This window comes from Diceros bicornis, chromosome 15 (genome assembly GCF_020826845.1).
Source record: "Diceros bicornis minor isolate mBicDic1 chromosome 15, mDicBic1.mat.cur, whole genome shotgun sequence".
NCBI lineage: Eukaryota > Metazoa > Chordata > Mammalia > Perissodactyla > Rhinocerotidae > Diceros > Diceros bicornis.
In genome coordinates this window covers 55,565,702-55,588,348 of record NC_080754.1, presented here as the reverse complement: position 1 = coordinate 55,588,348, position 22,647 = coordinate 55,565,702, and the positions used below count along the sequence as shown (strand labels likewise).

The window sequence follows — 22,647 nt, the reverse complement described above, 5'->3', positions numbered from 1 at the left end:
ATCGTCTTTAAACCTAAGACAAACACTGCTATCGTAGGGAAATAAATCAGTGCATCTAAACCTAAAGAAATCAGAATCACCTGCAAAACTTTTAAAAAATACTGGTGTCTAGACTCTACTCTCCGATATTCTAATTTAATTGGTCTGGTGTGCACAGGCTGCAGTTATCCCCAGGGATTCTACTGTTTAGTCGAGGTGGAAGGCTGAGAGTCACTGAGTTAACTACCTCATATATTGATATGAAATTATCCCTAGCTCATCACCTCTTCTACCCTGAAACTCTCAAGTGCCTAGACAGCCCATTTGGATAAATTCAGTTCCAGGTGGTGACAGTAGTGGCTCTCCCTTTTCTCCTCCTCCTTCTTTTCTTCTTCTTCTCTTCTCCTTTTCCTCCACTTTTTTTTTTCATGCTTCCTCCTGGCTCCCGAAATATTCACAATGCAATTTTCCTCCTACACAGTGGAACTGAACTCTGCTGTATCTCATCCTCCCATTCATCTACCAAATCTACAAGCACCACACCCAGTGTGGTGGCATTGTGCGAGCAGTTCCCGTCTGGGAATCCAAAGATGAATATCAAGACATTGACAGTTAATTGCCTTGGAAATTCAGGCTTTTTCACCTTTCAAGTGAAATCCATAAAGGACTAAACTAGGCTAAGAAAATAGGCAATGTCCAGAGGAAAAAACAGCCTTCTTTTGGTGAGATAAATGAATTTTTGTGTTGTGTGTGTATGGCTATTTGTGTTAACATTCACCTCTAAAGTCAATATGCCACTTATATTGCCTTATTATCTCACCAGTTGAGAACTCTAATGGTGAGACTTTGGACCAGGAATAAGACAGAGCAAGCAAGGTAAGCTAAACTCACGGAAGCTGGGTCCTAACTTCCTCCCTCCCTCCCTCCCTCCCTTCCTCTCCCCTCCCTTCCTCTGTCCTCCTTCTCTCCCTCCTTCTTTCCTCCTTCCTTCCTCTCTTTCCCTCTCTTTCTTTCTTTCCAAGAAAATTGTGAGTTTTAGATGTTGTTCACATACGGATATAGTGTTAGACCTGTTGCCTGGATAAAGGTTTTACCTTTCCTGCTCCCTGCAAACCTGTAGTGCCTTCCTCCTATTTTTATTGACAGTCTTCCTCAGTTAATGACATATAATTGGTCTATTATGTGTCTCTTCGATTAATTTGTAAATAAAATGTTTTCCAATAACAGCAGTACTTGCCAATGACATATCAAAATGACTACTTTCTTTTATCAGAACTGGCCGTAATATAATATATATTATCTTATATATGTTATATATTTTAACATTATTTTATAATTATATATCTATGCACAATAAATATATATTATATTTATATTTATAAAATATATTTTATATCTTAAAGTAGTTTTTAATGTTTGATTAGATGACCATCTGACCATCATACTACCATCATGCAGTCCTGTTTTCAAATACTCTAGAACCTTTGTTTATTACCCCCCCCACCCTTGGAACCATTCCATGAATTTCTTCACTGTGATACCTTGCTGTGCTCCTGTATACATAAATGAATGTACGTGTGCGTGTACCTCTGTGTGTGTTTGTGTGTGTGTGTGTGTTTAATTCTGGTGGACTTTGCTTTATTCTTTGACACTCTGAAGGTTCCACCAAGATTGTATTGATAAACAGCACTATTGATTTACATTTACATTAAGTACATTTAGTCTAAAAACTTATATTTCTTATCTTTCTTACTACCCTAACTTCAAAACAAACTCTTTATAAAAAGAACACTTTTGCTGAATTCAGTAAGGCTACAGCTGCAACAGGAAATTCTACTAACTGTTGAGTTTGTCATCCTTCTTTAGCAATGTTGGGAAGGTTCCATTTGTTAGAATATTCTGCTAAAAATGTCACAACTGCACTTATGTTAAGATGTATCCATGAAATTTAATTTCTGATTGGGCAGAAATTAATTACCTTACGTTTAAAAATTATACCCTTCATGCTGATAATATTCAGCAGCCAAGTTTTTTGAAAAACAGAACTAGTTATAATGGTATTTTTTAAAGACGTGACTTGTTACCTTAATCCTTATAAATATTACATGTATACCAAATCATAAAGGATAATCATTTTTCAGTAAGGCTATATAATGCAAAGTCTTACAGATGGTGCCATACCGCAAGAAATAATAACACTTTTTCACTTAAATAATTGATTAAGCTAAGTGTTCTGACACTGACTGGACTAATTACACTTGTTCTGTTGTAACCTTAGACACAATTGTCCCTCGTAATTTTGAGAAATGTACCTAAAAACATTACCAAAATTACCTGACAGTCTCTGTGGCTTTTTGTATACATGCTAAGATAATATCTCCCCACACTCTGCCTTCTAGGAAAGGTTTTATGCCATTTTGAGGTTTTAATACTTATGTATTGTTAATATCTCATATAACCAAAGTTTCTTTCAGCTGTGAGCCTGCTGAAATGCAAAAATCTCCAAGAAGTCAGAGACATTGATTTCTTCTACTTTATGCACAAGTTTCTTCTTTGGTTTGGGGTCCCTGAATTAGAATCCTGCATTTAAACTGCCTTTAATGACAATCATAAGGGAAATTATAAGGAAAATCACATAGACTCTGTTGTATAAGTGTTTTTTAAAAAAGCCTTAACCGAACTTCCTGCAGGGGTGCTGGACACAGTGGATTCATGTTAGTTTATTTACCGAACAAACTTGGAGGGGTTTATGTGCTGGCTAACACTTCTTGTTGCATTTTGGTAAAAGCTTCAGAGTAAGTCAAGGGGAGTCTGGTTGAAATTCAAGAACAAAGCAATTGGTTGTCTAAGGTGGGACAAAGTAGTCCATGGGGTGTTTTTATATGACTGGGGCTTGTCATGTGAGAAAGGTTACAGGTCTTCTACAAACATTAATTATGTTTTCCCAATTATTACTCTCATCAAGAGTATTTTTGAAGGGTCTTTAATGCTTTTGAACAGGCATCATCCTGTTGTTTCATATATCAGAGGATTCTGCATGAAAAGGAGCTTGAGTGATTCAGAAAAACAACGGATCCTGGAAGAATAGCACCTGAAACCAAGATGGTGGAGTAGAATGGAAAGCCTGATAATTCACCAATCATTTGTGTGGTTTTTTCTTCATCTCAAGAGGAGGGAAGAACTATAAAGCAAAATGTCCATTTACAGCAGCACTGAAGTAATATCAAAACTAACTTGGCTTATATAACTCTCTCTAACCAGCTGAAACTGATCAAGTACCATGATCTTTGAGTGACCCTTTAAGTGAGGATGGCAGACCCATATTGGATCTAACTATAGACACACTTAGGACCAATGAACAATGGGACATGCTTTAACCAACAGTCTAGAGACCTATAGACTCACTTTGTCCTATCCTGAGCGCTAGTTTTCAGTGCTTAATTAGCATAATCAACAAGTATGTCCTTTTCTGGAACTTAAAATCCCCCAACTTCTCCCTTTCAGTGAATTACTTAGTGAATTTATTCACTGGATGTATTCCTATTCCATGCAAGTTAGTAAATGCATCTTTGTAAATTTTTAAATTATAAAAATAATATCATTTGTCTGCAGAAAGTATAACCATTTCTCTCATGGAATTGAACAATTTCTGTATTAAAATCTTAATATTTCTGTGTCCTATCCCAGAAGGTACATGACATCTGACTTTAGACTTCTGCTCATCCACATTTTTTATTTTTGACTTATAGGAAGAGTAATTTACATATGTGCATGTTTGGGGAGAGTCGGGGAGCGGGGAGGTGAGTAAAGGGAACAGTTGAAAGAATGAGGAATATAATTTGAGGATTCTAAGCATACATATTCTTAAAAATACAAAACAGAAATAATTACATTCTTTTATATTTTGTCTCTTGGTAGCAACATTTTGTTTCTATCATAAGGTGTTTCCAAGTGACTGAGCCTCTTATTTTAAGATTCTCTCTTGCTTTTACATAAAACACAAAGGGGGCCAATTATTTTCTGTTTGTTTTAATATCTCACATTAACACTAAATTAATAAACTAGAAGAAATACTATTGTAAATTATAGTGTCCAGTGTTTCAAGACCTAGTTCATTTCAAAAAGATACCTTTGTTTGAGTGGTAATGAAAATATATATGCAACTAAAAACAGAATACAGATACTTTTTAGGGGAAAAATTTTTTAAAGTTATTCAGGAAAGAGAGAGTTTGAAGCTGTAAATCATTTTAATATGCATATAATTAATTGTCAAACTTTATATTGTGAAATTTAATTAAACATGTTCTAGCCATTTGGGTTTTGAAATGCTAGGTACAATACTAAGTGAAAGATGTGAGGAATCGATATTATCCTTCTGGCATTTTTATTTCAGCTACATAATAGCTTTCCTACTAGGTGTGTAAGAGAGCTACTGATAGTTTTGCCTTGATCTACAGGAAAAGGAACCTTCTATAAAGGGTAAATCTATTAATTAGAGACCTGCACAGCTTTCTTTCTTGCTAGTGTAATCGTTAAATTGATTTTTCCAGTCCATCATGTAATTGTTCCAGCGATGGAATCCTGCTTTCCATTCTCGTTCTGCTTCATCAATATTTCCTGTAAAACACGGAATAAGTTGTATTAATCTAAGTTTTAAACTGTTTACATTAATTGAAAAATAATTTTGATTATAGATGCCATTTTCTCCAAGTACACTGTACAGCAATTTTTTATTCTTCATGATTTATTATCAGGTTCTCTCACTAACTGAAAAGCTGCTAATAAAATTTTTATACATTATATGAAAATGCAAGTAATATATATGTCTAAAATTTATATGACATAAAATGCCAAAATGAGCTTATGCATTATGTCAAATTATATGACATCACATATATTTTCTTTAGTTTCTAAGAAGATATATAGATATTATTCTCTTTTTTGACCCCTGTACACATAACAAAAATCTCATTTAATGCATCTCATTTACACATATAATTATATACAGACTATTATTTCTGATGAAAATGTTTATATATTAATATTAATGCATAAGGATAACTTTGTAATTGGCATTCTATATAGATTTTACACTCATCCTATATCATTATATTTTAATTCCAAACAATGTGTAGTCATTGAAAGCAGTTTATTGAAACTACTATATGAAAGCAGTTTACTAATTGCTTTGCAAATTAGAAAGATGACAGAAACAATCACTACTTTCCAGTAGTTTGCAAAGTGTATATGTGTCAGGGAAGAGGATTGTTTATGCCAGAAATAATGGGAGGCAATGAAACGAAAAATGTCGATGTACTATAAAAACCTTGAATTCTTGATTTATTTGAAAGTGTATTACATTAAAGAATAAAGTTTGTGAACAATAAAAACTCTTAAACTACAAACTTTAAAAAATCATATATTTATGTTCTAAATATAAATAGATATAAGGCTAGAAGATGGTTTAAATTACTTAAACCTGTGTCAGGGGACGAGGGAGAATCTCCCTCTGCCCTTTTCCTTAAGGTTCTTATGGCTGGCCAAATAATTAACAAGACAGGTTAGCAGGAGAAAATAATACCAAGTTTAATAACATGTATACAGGGGAGAAAGCAGGGACACTGCGTTTCTCAACACAATAGCAGAAATTCTCGTCTTAAATACCATGTTCAGCCAATGACAAAGGAGGATTTTGGGGGTGGGGGGAGTCAGTTACAGGAGATCACCACTAAAGCACAGTAAACAAGAGGAAGGTTATTATGCAGCTTTAAGGCCTCAACTTCCACATTGATAAGCCTCTAGAAATGAGGCCATCCCCCCCTCTTCCCAAAACAGAGAGGGAGATACCTTTACAAATGGAGATTTCCCTTATAAATGTAAATGATTGTCTGGCAACTCCTCGCAGGGTCACCCAGAGAATGTGGCCAGAGAGACAGAACTTCTGATAAGAGGGGCTTGTTGGTGCCTTTCCTATTGTAATCTCCATCCTACATTATCTTTATAGCCATCATGATAGATCTGTTCCAGGAAGGAGCCACCATGTCAAATTCTTTAGGCAGTTAGTGGGGGAGGTCAAATGTCCCTAGAGAAAACAACCAAGGTAAAGAGATAGATTTCAGGGTGGCCAAATCTTGATCTCCCACACCTGTAAGTATTTTATACATTCGTAGTTCTCATATTTTTTAAACTTTTAGGATGCTGAGCTATAGTCATTAAAGACAAAATTGTAAGTTATTTCAACTATCCTGAAAATAAGGATAAAAATTTTTTAATATATATTTTTCAGTTAGGAATTTTTGAAATTAATTATAACTTTGTAAGATATTAATTTGGAGAAGAAACTTCATGTGACCTCATACAATATTATAATATATATGAAAAAAATATCTTCTTTTCATTCACACTATTAACAATGGAGCACATTCAGTGATTCATTTTTAGTTTACACGAAAATCAAAATATTTAAAACATTTGTACAGCCATTAAAATATCCCCTGTAATTAAGGATATATTTAGGTTTGAAATAATGCTTGGACATTGGACAAATATTTGAGAATATATACAAAAATGTCCCATTTTATGTAAAAATAGCTTTTAAAAGGTCAATGAGTATAATTATTTTGTGAATAATAGAACTTTTCTAAAGAGTCAGAAAACTTAGATATGGAAGAAAGATGTTAAATATTATACCAAATGATCCACTATTATGCTCTTTTTTATAATTAAATGCTGTTTTAAATATTACTTACACAAAATAAGGTCTCTAAAGTTCAGAAAGAACACAATTTTGAAGTAACAAATAAATGATTGGTAATTTAGCATTTAGACCATGAATTTTAATACTCAGAGAAAAGGTCCTAGATCTGATTTTCTTTTCTTGTTCATGGAATAATACCAAATCCATTGATTCATATAAATGTAAATGTATTTCTTTATGTGTCATAATCAAACATCTATACAATTTAGTGTACTGAAAAACTTTTTTAGTGTACAAATGCTCTGTAAACCTGAGTACATTTTTCCTTTAAAATTCTGAACATTGATTGAGACAATAAAATATGAAACATTTGATTATTTTCTAATAGAATCCAAAGGAACTGAATACATCATGATAAAAAGTAATAAAAATTTCTAGTCCCATGACATAAATCAAAACAAAAATTAGAAGTTTTTCTCCTCTCCTTCCTTCTCTTCCTGTAATGCTACTTCAGTGGCTCTAGATTTGTCATTGGTGAGGTGTAGATCTATTTGTTGTGTAGTTAACAAGGGAGGGCAGTCTGAAATAAAGAACATCAGACTGGCTTTGGAGTGACGTGGGATGAAATTCCGGCTTGACCACTTACTATAGTAGAAAAAATTCTTAACTTTTGAAATTAGTTTTCCAACTGTAAACGGGGTTGGTAATCCCTGTTTTGCAGTGTTACTGTGAAGGACAAATCAGATGGTGTGGACATTATGAAACGAAGTGCTATGCACCTATTGAGAGCTCCACTAATGAAGTTTCTGCCCTTGTAACAAAAATTTATTCCTAACTTTGCTCTTTATTGAAACCATGTACAGCTAGATCAATACAAGTAGCTCATAAACATATTTACACAACTTTTTCAGGGCTTTTGTGATCTTTGTTTTGCCCACATTGTTGTTTCATTTGGGAAAAAAAAAGTCATGCTTTCTTCCCTATGGAAAGAGTAATAATAAAGCTATTTTTTGTCTTAATTAAAAAATGGTGAGCAATATTTCACTAGAGCTGAGTCTGTTTAATCAAGACTGAGAGGCGAGAACACAGGAGAGGTGAGTCAACCCAAAACTGTTCATGGGGGTGAAGTTAGAACGAGAGATTAAATTGATATTGAATTGCGCTGAACATTATAATAAAAATACACCATATTTTATGTACTTTGAGAGTTCGTTGAAAATTTCTTCTGTTCTCATTACTTGCTTATTTTCCTGTTTGTTGACCAATTATTAAAATTACCAAGGAATGCATAATTCTGTATGCAGTAGATCACAAATTTATTAGTTGCTCTGTTACTATTTTGAGTGTGGGGCCTGCTATAAACTCAGGCTAGACTTTGTGAAGGCTTCATGTATCTTTAAAGTGAAACAAAATAATAACTTGGATTGATTATCAAGCTACCAAGGCCTTTTGTTTATTTGTTTGATTTGTTTGCTTTTAATGAGGAATGGAAAATTCAGACATATGAAAACAGGAAACCCCCTTTTTCTCCAAAACACTTTTCCACTCTCTCATCTTTGGCTGCCACTCTTGTTAACTGATCAGCAATTAGCAGTAAATGATTTTCCCAAGTGACCAATCTGAGTGGTATCTCAGCTCTTAGATTTATACGTGGTCTTCTTTAGTTTTAACAAGCAACAATGTTTCATGATTCATTCAAAGGCCAAAGGAGAAACCACTGGATCTGTTTTTTCTTCATTGGGAAGATGTGAAGGTCAAAGATTATTTTCCTTTAAATAAATTTACTCTTCCACTTTTAGTGAAAAATATTGATATCTCATTGACATTGAATGGTTCATTTCTCTAGTTCTTTTTCTTTCTTTTTTAAATGATTATGAGATACTGTGCAGTTACATTCTTAGTAAAAAAAACCCTGAATTTGATAACATTCAAAACAAATATCGTACATTTCATTTCTTGCAGGTGCAGGCAATAACAGCACAGGCATGTGCTGAGGGATAGCATGAGAGTTACGGGCTAGAATTCATAAACAAGTCTTCGGGACCCTTTTATTGGAGAACATTTAGTGCTCAATGTAAGCTGCTCCGGGGGTACTTGTAAAGCTTATTGGGCCTCCGTCTTGAGTAAGGTAAACATTTCTCCTTTTAAGAAATCTAGTCAGCAGTTATTCTTTGAAATTTTCCTTTACTTGCAGAGCTGGCTTTATTAAAAAAATAATATTTCCAAAAAACTTCAGCCGAGGTCATCTGAATAGCCCCGGTTTTCAAAACATTAAAGACCGAAATGTTTACATGTGTGTGGTGATGGGTTGTAATTAGTATTTTGGTGGTGAACATGATGTAATCTATGCAGAAATAGAAGTACAATGATGTACACCTGAAATTTTTACAATGTTATAAACCAATGTTACTGCAATAAACAAAAAATTAAAAAAAAAATAAAATAAAGACCGAAATGTTTGAAGTTTCATGAAAGCTTCGCTTTGAAAACTTTGGAAAACATAAGGTATGGTAAGAACATATGTGCTTAATCTTTTTAATTCCCTTCATTATTTACTTATAAAACCCCCCAAAATGTAACTTCAAACTTCAAAACCCCCTGTTTAAATGTAACAAATTTTTGAATATTAATGAAGACATTGTTGATGTTACAACAATCATATCATGTATTTACTTTAAAATTTATGAAATAATTTAATATAACTCTTGGGGGCGAATTATCCGAAAAGAAATATTGCTAAAATATAAAATTGTTCTCAAGACACATTGGAACTATCTCAGAGCATGGTGTTAACCAAGAGGGGGTATGTATGATATTTCCATATAGCTCAGTGTTGCTCAAGCTAGCAAGTTGTTCAGCACTGCATAGGAAGGAGTGGCAGCTAGCCAAAAACTTAGGAGTTTGTTTATTCAACCTGCTCTATGGCAGTTGAGTATTTGGAGATAGAGACTTTGAAGTACATCTTCAAAAATTACTGATATTCAAGTTTTATTTTATTAACAATAAATCGCAATAGACCGTATGTGCTTGAACCAGCAACTCAGTTTGGCTTATAATAAATTAGTTTTATAAACCTTCCCCAGCCCCCTCTTATTGTCCCTCAATTATGACCTTCTCATTTAAAAATATTATAAGTAAAGATTAAGAATGTGTAGTCTGTGATATGTTAAACGGTACCTCTTCTGCTCTTTTGGCAGATTAAACGAGTTACCTCATTGTTATTCACACCCGGAGGACACAAGGGCAGCACTGTAGCTCTGCCAAGGGATGCAGAAGACATCTCTGGATATATATTATGTCACAGAACATTTGGTAATACACAGAGCCCTGGTATACCAGGAACATCTCCCAAACAGACGGAGGATATAATTATAATTTTGGTGAGTAATGTCTGATAATCAAAAGGCATATTAAGCAATCAAATACATCTCTGAGATGCCCATATTTGCCTGAAACTAACCCCTAACCTCTCTAAACAAGAAACTAAAAATGTCTACTATACTGTGATATCTAATGCACAGCCTAAAAATTGCAGAGTGTTATGATGAACAGAATGGTAAAGTCTAAAGGAACCGGCCAGCAATATGCCTGATAGTTGCAAGTCTACTACTTTCATTTGAAAACTAATGGTAGAAAATAGACTTGAGGAGCCACACAGGCTATAAACAGCCGGGCATTTTAAAAGCAGGCAGTGAATTGCATGTATATTTCATTTTTCTCACAGAAGATGTGATCATTTAAGTTGATTTAAATATTTTCTTACTAATGAATTTTGAAATAATATGATAATCTGAACCATTTTTCTTAGTATCTCTTTACATAAGTCTAAGTAATCACTTCCTGAAGATTAGTTAACTAAATTACTATTTATCATATTTTGTCATATGTGTATGTGTTTTTAGATAAATGTCTCCAAACTCAGAAATTTAGAAATGTTTGGATTGTGTTTTTAAATACGTAAATTTTAGAGTTTCCTTCCCCCTTAGAAATCAAGAGCTCTACTATGAATCAATAAATTTGTTTTTATCTCTTTTTCAGTATAAATTATATTTAGTTCTATATTTTAGTAGTTTTATTTTTTAGTTCTATAAATTATTTATTTTATATATTTATTTATTCGTTTATCTATTAATTAACTCCACAAAAAGTGTCTGAATAACTAGTAGGGCCATATTTTAGTTCCACTGCTAGGTTTTATGTTCCTCTAGGGGAAAATTTCTATTTTAGTTTTCTTTAACTACTAAAGTGCAGCTCATATAGAAAGTGCTCAAAACATATCTAAACTTGCTGGAGGAGAATTGTTAAAATAATCAACTCATTGGAATCAAGTAATTGTAAAGTCCCAGATTAACACCATCACCATGTCTTAAATGGTCCACTTTTTCCCCCTTTTACATAATCCAGAACCAATTATTTGACCAAATACTAAATAATACACACCTGTCAATTCCAAGACTTTAGGAAAAAATAGTGTCCAGAATCGACATTGTTGAGCTCGTAGTTTGGTGTATACTCTTGGTGACTCTGTATTCAAGGTTAAATATTTTTGTTCAGTGCTCTTGAAGACAGGCCATCTTGTGCTATTGCTCTGGGTCCCATTTGGATTTCTAAAAAATTGAAGAGAGATATTCTAGTTCTACTGAAGTCATTGTTAGATAAAAAGAATATTGTTCTCCAAAACCAACAAGAGCTTTTAAAAAGTCAGAAAAAACTGTAGATTTGTTTTGATGATGTCAAGCATAAATGAACTGGATTGAGTGTTTTTAGTACCTTGAAGCCATATGTTAGTTAAAATTGTAGGATTAAAATTTAAAGAAGAACTTTTTACTTGCATTTCTGCTTAACATACAGGGAGAAAAAAATTATTTTTATATTTCAGTAATGCTAATGTTTTCTTCACACTTAAACATGCTCAAAGGGGGAGTGTTACTTTTGTTTTATCTTCTTCCCTTATCCCAGGCCCAATCTTTTCACAGTGAACACTAATACCATCTATCCAACATCTCTTGCATCTATTTCCTTCTATTTGTTCTTATTACTGCCTGAGTTTGGGACCAATTGATTACACATCTCCGTATTATGTAATAACCTCATCACTCTAGGAAACTGCCTTCAGTCTCACTTTTAAGTTGATCTTACATTCTTGTAGATCTGGTCACTGCTTAAAGATCTTTCAATAATTCCCCAGTGGGTTTAAATAAAGGTTAATGAACATGGTGTCACTCATATTTCCAAGCTTATTTTCAGGTATTCTCTTCATGAGCCAACCAACAGGAATTAGGGAAATTTCCTTGTTTCATTTCCTTGCTTTTGCCCCCTCTATTACTTCTGCTTGTAATTCCTTCATTCCCCAACACTATGGGTCTAAGCCAATTCAGAACTTTTATATTCTCTTTTTGTGCTGTTATTTCTCATATCTCTAATTGTAATTTTTAAATCAGTAACACTTGACTCTATTTTTCAGAATTTTATAGTTTGGGGTTCATTTACACTATTGAGTAGCACTCAATAATATATTACTGCATAGGCTGCACAAACAGAAACTCAAAGACTAAGCATTTTGAAAGTAGCTCCAACTAGTCCATCACTAGCGATTCTATAGACTTCTCTTTAATACATTTTTATGCTATAATTGAGTCAGACACAGCTCTAAGCTCTAGAAATACAAATAAATATGGGAAATGTAGTTTCCCTCATGGAATTTACAAGCAAGGACATCCATGAAAACAGAACCAACAATATATTGCAGCCTAAATCAAGCGTAAATGAAGGGACACAAATCCTCAGAAGAGGGAGCAATCATTACATTTGAAAGGAAATTACCTGAAGGAATGAGATTCTCGCTGAAATAACTAGAGGAAATAAGGAACTGAACCAGAAAGAAAAGTTGGGAAAGCTAGAGAAAGGAAACAGAATTAACACAGGCATAAATAATGAGTGTTGATCTTAGTTCAAATAACAATGGAAAAACTAGTTTTCTTGGATTCTGGGATAGAGGAGGTCCCATTAGAGTTATAGCTTTAGGATATTAGTGTTACCACATTCAGATCAGACAGCCTAGGCAAGTGGTTTAGACTTTAGCTTGTAGGCATTTATTATTCTTGAGGGATTTTTGACTAAATGGCTTATTGTGAACATAACATTTTAGAAATATTGACCTGGAGGTGGTAGCTTAAATAATCAAGAAACCTATACAAAGTAGTCACAGATACTTCTATCATAAACAGAGGACTAAAGTGATAAGAATAAGTAATTCATTCCTTTCTCTTAGATGCATCTAACTTAAGCAAAATCATACAAGAAAAACTCTAGTTGAACTTTCCTAAAAGTTCAGCACACAAAATTCTTCATCATTCAAATAGCTTCTGTAGATTATTAATGGATAGGAAATTAGGAGTAGCGATAGCAGATACAAGACATTTTTTTGCCAGAAGCTGTGAACCCCATAGAGTTTGGAAAGAGAATCAGGCATTCATCCAGCATGGTTATCTAGAGGCAGATTTTACCATCAAGAACTTGTATGGAATAAGCACCATAGATTCATGTTTTATCATAGAAGCAGACATATTCAACCATGCATTGAGGAGCTTTAGAGATAAATAGCTTCTTGATGGACTAGTTGACTTTATGTAGGAATTGGATGATTTAATAAGAATTATTAATAACCAGAGCTATTCAAGCTAAACCAATATCATAATAGGATTGAAACTTCCTGCTTTAGGGTATTATTTGAGAGAGGTCATGAAGAAAATTTCTCCAGATCACAGATGGTACACATGTCTAGGTGAATTATGCAGTCTTTTTCCTTTCTTTTAAAGCTTTAGAAACTAACAAGCGCAGCTGCTGGAGGCTGGATATTAAACCAGGAGAACCATTGGTCTGATTCGGTACAGCGATTCTCATGTTCCCAAATTGCCCACTTTTCTTCTAATTCCACTCTAATTAACTTATGGCACCATTTTAACTGCACATTCATTTCTTGCTTTGCAAATGGTAACTTAAACCGAGCTGACTTGTACTTGAGTTCAAGAGCAAAGCACTAATGGTACTGCCAGTGTTCATTTAACAACCTTTGTCCTATGAAATAACTCATGACATTCCAAATTGTAATTCAGAGATCATACAATTTCTTTGCCTATGGATGCAGATATAGTTTTCGAAAAGTGATTGAAATAACTATTGAAATGATGGAGCATTTACTCTATAATTTGAAGAAATCTCCAAAGACTTTAAAACTTAGATATAATTCTCTTCCTATCTGTATCAAATAAAAACTTTGTGAAATACAACATATTTCCTGCGTAGACAATTCTTACACACTATATAATTTAATCTCAAAATTATAACATAAATTTAAACATCTTGACTTTGTTATTTTTCAAAAATATTTTCTGTTCTTGTCACAAAATAAAGTCTTCAAAGTGATAATACCTAAAATTTCCCATGAAATGGAGAAATCTCTGCTTATTTTTACTATCAGTTTCTTTTTCTACTTTGTGGTATACAAAAGTGATCTAAAAATTATCCATTACAGTTTTCCTCTTATGTAGGTTAGAGAAGTTTCAAGACATAGCTTATTTAACCAAAAAAGGCAGAGAGTATCTTCCCAACATCTATGTTTCATGAAATCACCTGCTTGACATTGATATTTGAGCACAGATTTGATAACTCATTTTATGAACAGATTTTTTAAAAAGATATTAATTGACGCAGGATGTCTGATATGAAGAAGTAGTATGCATTTGGCTTCATGCATCAAGTTTTCTTGTGGTTATAAATCCCAATATTGCCTGCCCCATGCTAACACAGGAATTAAGACTCTTTTTGATTATTAAATTAAAAATTAAAAATTCAGAGACAGTGCTTTCTAAGTAATCTACACAGTGATTTTAAAGTGAATATATTTCAGTACGCTTTAAATCTAGTAAAATGAAGCCATGATTAATAGTTGTAAATTGAAAGGCCACTTGAAGTATTCCACTGTCATAAGAAGGCTGAGGGGATACAGTTTATATTGGATAATTTCTTAAATATGCAAATATTCAAGGATTCATATTCCATGTCATGTCACACAAATAAAATTGTATTTTAATTTAAAGAATGGAGGGGCTATAAGAGAATCTGAATTTAGAAAACAAATCCATTTACTTATTCATTCAATAAATATTTACTGAATGCCATATCAGACTTATTTGAGTCACAGAAGATTCAAGAAAAACAAAATAGACAGAAATTTCTGCCTCTTTTTTTTTTTTTTTGGTGAGAAAGACTGGCCCTGAGCCAACATCTGTTGCCAGTCCTCCTCTTTTTGCTTGAGGAAAATTGTCCCTGAGCTAACATCTGTGCCCATTTTCCTCTATTTTGTATGTGGGATGCCACCACATACAAAATAGACACCACACACCACACAAGTGTGGCTTGACAAGCAGTGTGTAGGTCCACACCCAAGACCAGAACTTAGGAACCCAGGCCCCTGAAGCAGAATGTGCAAACTGAATTGCTAAGCCACCAGGCCACCCCCCTGCCTCTTGTAGTTTTTATTCTATGAGGAAGGTAGACAATAAACAAGATAAAGAATATATATAATATGTTAAACAGTAATAGCTGCTAGAGATAATAGTAAAATGGAGAGTGGGGATAATGGAAATGACGAGTGAGTAAGTATCAGTGTGTGTGGGGACGTGATGAGGGAGTGTATAAAAATGAATTTGATTGGCTGTTGTCCACAGTTCCTGCGAGATAAGCTCTAAATATTTGGAATTTTGAACCATACCTGATAGTTTATGCTAACAAGGTCACTCATGGCAGCACCTGATGGCTTTTGCTAATGACATAACTCAGATGGGGCTGCTCACGCTGATAGTCTGAGGAAAGGAACTGGCCATGCCAGAGACACTAACGGTGTGATTAGAGGTTTGGACTTTGAGTCACGTCATATCAGGCTGACCTCCAAAAGACTGAGTTCAACCACGTGGCCAATAATTCAATCAACCATACCTGTATAATAAAACCCCAATAAAACTCTGGACCTCAAGCTCAGGTGAGCTTATTGTGTTGGCAATACTTCACGTGCACATTGTAATGCATCTCGGAGGATACAGAAGCTTTGTCTTTGGAACCCTGTCAGTACCAGGCCCTGTTCTACGTATCTCTTCCTCTGGTTCTGATGTATGTCCTTTTGTTTTATTAAAACTATAATTGTAATTACAGCACTTTCCTGAGTCCTGTGAGTCATTCTAGAGAATTATCAAATCCGAGGGAGTTCATGGGAACCTTGAATTTGTAGCCAGCTAGACTGAAGTGAGGGTGGTCCTGGGGACCCTGAACTTACAACTGATGTCAGAAATCTTGAGCCGACTTGGAAGTCTGAGGACTGACTTTGAACTTTGACTTTGCTTAACTCGGACGAGGGAAATTATGCAATATTTGATAGGAAAGAAACTTTTACACAAAGGAGGAGAGGAGTAAGCCGTGCAGTTTTTTGGAGGAAGAGCGTTTCAACAGAAGGAATAGAAAGCAAAGGCCATGAGACAGATGTGTGCCTGGAATTTTCCAAGACAAGCAAGGAGAAGAGTGTGATTAGAGTGGAGCCGGCCAGGGAGAGAGCAGTCTGAGGTGAGGTCAGAGAAGTGACAGGAGAGCCACATTATTTAGTGACCTGTAGGTCCTTGGAAGCTTTTTACATTTACTCTCAGTGAGAGAAGAAGTAATTGGAGGGTTTGCACAAAGAAAGGACAAGATCCCACTTATAGTTTTTGACAGATCATCTGGCTGCAGTTCTGGGAATAGACTGCGGAGAATCCAGGGCCTGAGCAGGAGACCAGTTAGGAGACTACCGGAATAATTTAGGTGAGAGATGGTGGGTGCTTGAACCGAGAGGTAGTAGCAGCAATTGAGAGAAGCGGTCAAATCTTGAATATACTTTGAAGGTAGAGCCTTTGCAGTTGGCCAATGGATTAGTTATGGAGAGAAAGAGAGCAGTCAATGATGACGCCGAGGACTCAGGCCCGAGGAACTGGAAGAATGAATGGCGTTGTCATTACTGAGATGGGAAACACTGCAAGCAGAACAGGTTTGGAGGGAAATATCAAGAATTCAGCTCTCCCCATGCTAAATTTGAGATCCAAATAGAGACGGTCAGTGTTGGAATGTGTTGGAATGGTAAGGCAGCTGGAATTTAGGGGTTAATCTTTATTTACTGAGGGAATCTCTGCATTTCAAATGGATTCACAAGCTCTTTAATGTATTGTTCCCCCAGAAGCACTAAAAATGTGACTCAACCTACAAATTTCACTACAGAAATGACATTTAAAAATATACATATTGCAATAAATTAATTCATAGGATATATAGCACCTGTCCCCTCCCAGATTGTAGCTCCTAGTCCTACGCTTGTCCTACTATCTCTTCAGACAGGCCTTCCTTGAGGACTCAATAAAATAGTCTCTATTTCCTCATACTTTAAAATTTATTTTAAGTGTGCTTTTTTCTCTCTCCTCTCATTAGAGAGTGCTATGGTCTGAATGTTTGTGTCCTCCCCAAAAAAGGTGATGATATTAGGAGCGAGAGCCTTGGGGAGGCACTTAAGTCACAAGGGAGAGCCCTCAGGACTGGGATCGGTGCCCTTATGAAAGAGGCGCCAGAGGGATCCCCTGCCCCTTCCACCGTGTGAGGACACAGAGAGAAGGTGCTAGCCGTGAACCAGGAAGAGGGCCCTCACCAGAAGGTGACCATGCTGGCGCCTTCATCTTGTACCTTCAGCCACCAGAACTGTGAGCAATAAATTTCTGTTGTTTATAAGCTGTGGTATTTTGTTACAGCAGCCCAAATGGACTAAGGCACAGGGTAAGCTCCACGCGAACCATCATTGTGTTGCTTTGTTTCCAGCCTGGCACTGGGCCTGACTCGTAGTATTTAGGCAAGAACTATGACCAGAATAAGTAAGAAACATCACGACTAACAGTGCAAGTTATCTCATTTCCCTTCAACTAGAGTAAATATTCACATTTAAAAACTACCACCACATAGAAAAAGATATTTCACAGATGACCATTACTCCAATTTCAGGAAAATCAGTATTCTGAGCCAAATGTGAAATTCGGCTTCAAATTAAGTTTTTACTATGGCTATAAGATACCGTGGGACGGTTTTAACATGTGCCTTACATGTAAATTATTTTTTACCATGATAGTTCAACATTTAAATAAAAATAATTGATAACATAGCATGTAACCCATGCCTAAAGGATCCACTTTAAAAAGTGAGACGTGCAGATTTAGTACCCTTAGAAACAATTAGGAATCAACTGAGCAAAACTGATCAAAAGGAAAATAAAAAGAAGACATTTAGTTAGTATCGTGATTAGTAGCGATAGTAGCAAATAAAAAATTCCACAAGTTGGTTCTATTATTTTGACATATATAAAAAAATACGAAGCAATTTTCATATGTAAACAAATTTGCTCTTCATATTTAAGTATATGATGATGAACATGAATTCAAAACATAACCTGTTTTTAGAAAAATATGGAGACACAGGTAAAACAGTGACACTAATAGATAGCAAAGAATAAATAAAATCCTATTCCTCCTAAGATTATATTTTCTGCTTCATTTTGCATACAGCAAACTCCTTAGGATAAATATAGACATTAAATACATTTTGAAGTAGTTTTTGATTCCTTCTGGAGGAATTTTCTGTGACTGTAATATATTTATAAGTTTGACCAAGTTCCATTACTGATTTTGTTTGTGTTCTAAAATCTGTGCAATCTTTAAAACCGACCCAAAGATAGCTTTCTTAAATTCAATAAATTAATTGCAACATTTATTCTTAATTATATAACCCACTAAAATGAGTTAAATACCCCTGAGTTCTACTAAAGCAACTTAGTATTAATTCATAAATGCATTTCCAATAATTCAATCATACTGACTCCATTTTAACTTACAAGGCTATATCCTAGGTTGATTGATTAGTTTGATAAAACTTCTTATACTGAACTTCATGGTTTTCTACAGGCTTCTAAGATGAGTCTTTAAAGAGAAATGGGATAATTTAAATAATTTTCTTTGCATATGTACACACACACAGAAACACACATATTCTGTGCATCTGACTCCTGTATATTATATATATACATATATATGGGTGTGGGTGTGGGTGTGATCTGCAACTTGAATATTAGGGGTAACAAAAACAATTGAACAAATACATTATACATAAAATACACAATATACATAAAAATTTAATGTATATCATATTATACTATTGCAACTCACTGTAACAGTGCCAAACTGTATAAATAACAACTATATTTTGAGCTTCAGAGCAAATCACATCTTATTTATTTTTGCATGCTCAGCATCTATTAGAAGCCTGAACAGAAAGTATATGCTCATTCAATGCTTGTTGAAATGAGAACTAAGTGAATAGCCTTCAGAACTTTGGTTATATTTTGGATTACTTCAGTATCAGTTATAAAATATTAATTTTCCCAGTATTAGAAGAGAGAAATTCACTTTCTTCTCATGTTCTTGTAAATATTACTCTTCTAAGATTGAAAAATTGAAAACTCACGTTGATTCTTCAATTGCCTGAAGCAATAATAAATTTGACTTCAAAGTCCCACATCAGCAGATGAGGAGTCGCAATATACATGCGTTTCTCTTAAGCCTGTTCACAAATTGAAACTCAACTCTTTCCCAAGGCTCACTTCTGTCCTCCATCTAGACTCACTGTTGTTTGTTAGGAAGGTTTTTATGACTGTTCTGTTTTCCCTCTGGATGTAATAAGGGCAAAAGTATTAGTTACTAAAGCCATATAGAGTGTATAATAATGTAGTTGTGCATAGAGAATTTTTATATGTGGCTTACTTGCAATTTAGATTATATTTAATGCAAACATCTAAATCTAGTTCACTTTTGTTACTTGCTTTTTCCCATCTCCTGACATTTCCATTGCAAACTATGGAAATGAGGGAAGTAATTATAGAAGAACAATTCCCCAGATTCATTAGTTTAAGTTTCCTCCTTCCTTCAACACGTCTGTTTTTCTAGGCAGGAATCTGGGTACCCAGAGGGGCAGGATTGTATTAGTACACGTAGAAGTTTGCAATAATTCAGAAATTCTCTAACAATGACTTCTTGGATCTAAATATACTGTGTAAGTAGAGTCCATGGTCAAGTTGGTTATTAAATTTTTATTATTTCATCATTCCTAACTAGTGGATTGGGATACATTCTAAACTTCACAGAGAAATAGAAACACAGATCTTTATGACAGAAAGAAGAGAAGAGAAAAGAAGAGAAGGGAAGAAAAGAGAAACATATAAACTGCATGATCCTGTTACCAAACTTGCTCAAAGGGCAAAATACATCAATGGCCTAAACCTTTTGGGGAAGAAAAAAAAAAAAAGAGGAAGATTTATTTTCACTCAGCACTAATAAAAAGGAGCAAATTACAGTTCTGTTAAATAAATACCATTAGGAAGATGAGATATATTTAGCTGCATATCATTTTCTAACTTTAAGAATAATTAGCAACTGTAGTAACTGGAGGCGTTTAGAATATGGGATGAGATTTCAGCATGAGCAATAAGCAAAGGCCAATCATGATATAACATAGCTAGATATGTGCTGTGAAAGCGGATGCCTGGTGAGGAAGAAAGAAACATCCAGTCTAAAGGAGAATTTAAAAAAGTGAAGTGGAATACTGCATAGAAGGTGAGACTTCTTGAGAGCTCCCCGGTATCAGGGACCTTGTCTAATCATTTTTTTTTTTTTTTTTTTTTTTACTAGCACATAACAAATAACCTGGTACAGGTTGTCATTCAGTGTTGTTGAACTCAATTATATTTAAGAAAAAAAAAGGAGTGAAAAATGTGTCAAACACACACAAACACATTTCTCCTTTTAATCCAAATCTAAATCTTGCAACATAGTTTCACCTCTACTGTGATGTAGTATTTTTTTTTCTAAATTTATAACTAGGAATCAGGGGCCCACTTTAAAGCACACTTGCAATGTTTTGTAAAACATTTAAATCTTAATTAGTATTTTAAAGAGGTTTTTGTACTTAACCCACTCTCCTAAATACTTTGCTAAAGTAGCTGGATAGAGTCATGCAAACAAATGGATTCCCAGTGCACAGTTCTCATTAGCAGTTAGGTTGCATTACACATCTTCAGTTGTTCATCAGCTGAAAGGGCACAAAGTTGCCAGACAAAAGACCTCTAAGGTCTTTACATACTGTTGGTATGATGGATGAACAAAGCTTTCATGGCCTGGAAGATTATTCTTCCCTCTTTCGTCTGCATTGTTTGGACAGAAGGGTTTGCTTAATTAGCTGGAGAGTTAAAGAGGGACACCAGGCCATGATTAGCCTCCTCCAGCTCTCCAGAAAATGAACTGGGCTGAATACTAGATTGATTTAGAGAGAAGCAGAAACCTTTTTTCCCTCCCTTCCTTCCTCCCTCCCTCTCTCCTTTCCTTCTTTTCTTTTTTATTAGATCGGCAAGCACATCCTGATATCTTGCCTAATTTCTAAATGTGAAAATGCATTATATTTGTACCTATTTTTGTTTTTAGTGACAGTAAAGCAATTGCTATCATTTGGATGCAATCACATGAATCCCACAGGGGCTACAGCACAAGGGTCTGTAGAAAGTTCAAATGCGCTTCCACATAATGGCACTGGAGCACTTATTTTAATAAGGGGTCAGACTTAGCATTAATTATGGATAAGAAAATAATCCCAAACTTGAAACAAATTGGCTTCTCTTTCCAGTCTTCTAAATCCTGTCGGTTTTGCTCTTCTTCATGTCTGTTTTCTCCAGTCTGTGCCATCAAGTTGATGGCAGCAAGCCTACAGTTTCAGGAATAAGCCTAGGAAATGCCAAGAAAAAGTCCTGGAAACTTAGTTGTGTAGTAACATATACAAGTCTTAAAATAGCTTGATTTTAAGGGAACATTTGAACATTAGAAGGGACTTGGGAATCAAATGCTCTAAGAGAATTATACAAAACTTTAATTATTGTGATTTTCTCTTCTTTAATTATTTGAGTTCATCAAATAATTCTTGAATTCAAAGTTATTTTCTTTATATCATTATTCACTAGAAGTCTCTATATTTGACAAATCACTTCCATTACACTGGAAAGCTCCATGAAACCAGAAAACATGCCTGTTTTATTCATTCCTGTAGCCTATCACAGGCAGTGCTCAATAAAACCTTCTTGGTAAAGATTTTACCTACCAGAGCTCTTGCTTAAGTAAACCATGAGATTGGTTGTATTGGAACCCAGTGTAACTTTATGTGTATATATATAAATATAAATATCTCCAATATGCAAATAAAAGATTTAGGTAATATGATGATATATCACAAACTAAAATTTTTAAAACACCTATGTATATTTGATTTTATTTGTGTATTTAGAGGACATTACTTCTAGGGAAAGTAAGGTGAAATAAACAAATGTGCCATGTTAAGGTACATAGCAGTGACACTATTTTTGGAGAAACCTGTTAGCTCAACAAATATTTTAAGCAAGTTTTCCTGAAATACACATATGTACAGAATAGAGCTCCAAATCATGCTTAATGATTTTTCCAAAGAGAACACTCAAGCATATTAAATGTCTAATTATTAAAATGTTTATGCATACAAAATGATCTTATTTCATTTAAATGATCAATTTTTTATAATTTAACTAATTGGTGAAAATCTTTGTCCCAAGTGATATTAAATCTATATTAACATCAGAGAGAGAATAGTACATACATGTTTGCTACGTACTATATAAAATATCATGTTGTTTTTCAATAATTCCTCTATTAATTAATTATTTGACCAATAATTAGTAAATTAAAAATTATCCTATCCATATTTTCCATTATTTAAAACTTTTATGATGTCCCATTTTAGCCTTCAATTATTTCTCATCAAAGCATCGTATTGTATCATGTAGT

The 22,647-nt window shown here is 34.3% G+C and overlaps 1 protein-coding gene across 2 annotated transcripts in view; it reads right to left on the bottom strand.

The window, feature by feature from the left end:
* The window catches only part of BCHE (butyrylcholinesterase), a 67,607-nt gene that overhangs the window by 5,334 nt on the left and 39,626 nt on the right, over positions 1–22,647 (bottom strand). Inside the window, exons 3-4 of one of the 2 annotated variants that reach the window (XM_058556413.1) lie at positions 11,117–11,283; positions 4,480–4,596 (exon numbers count right to left, since the gene is read on the bottom strand). In XM_058556413.1, coding sequence (XP_058412396.1) covers positions 4,480–4,596; positions 11,117–11,283 — 284 coding nt within the window. Of the gene's footprint in view, positions 1–3,670; positions 4,597–11,116; positions 11,284–22,647 lie in introns of those variants that run through there. The other variant, XM_058556412.1, reaches the window with a different exon arrangement.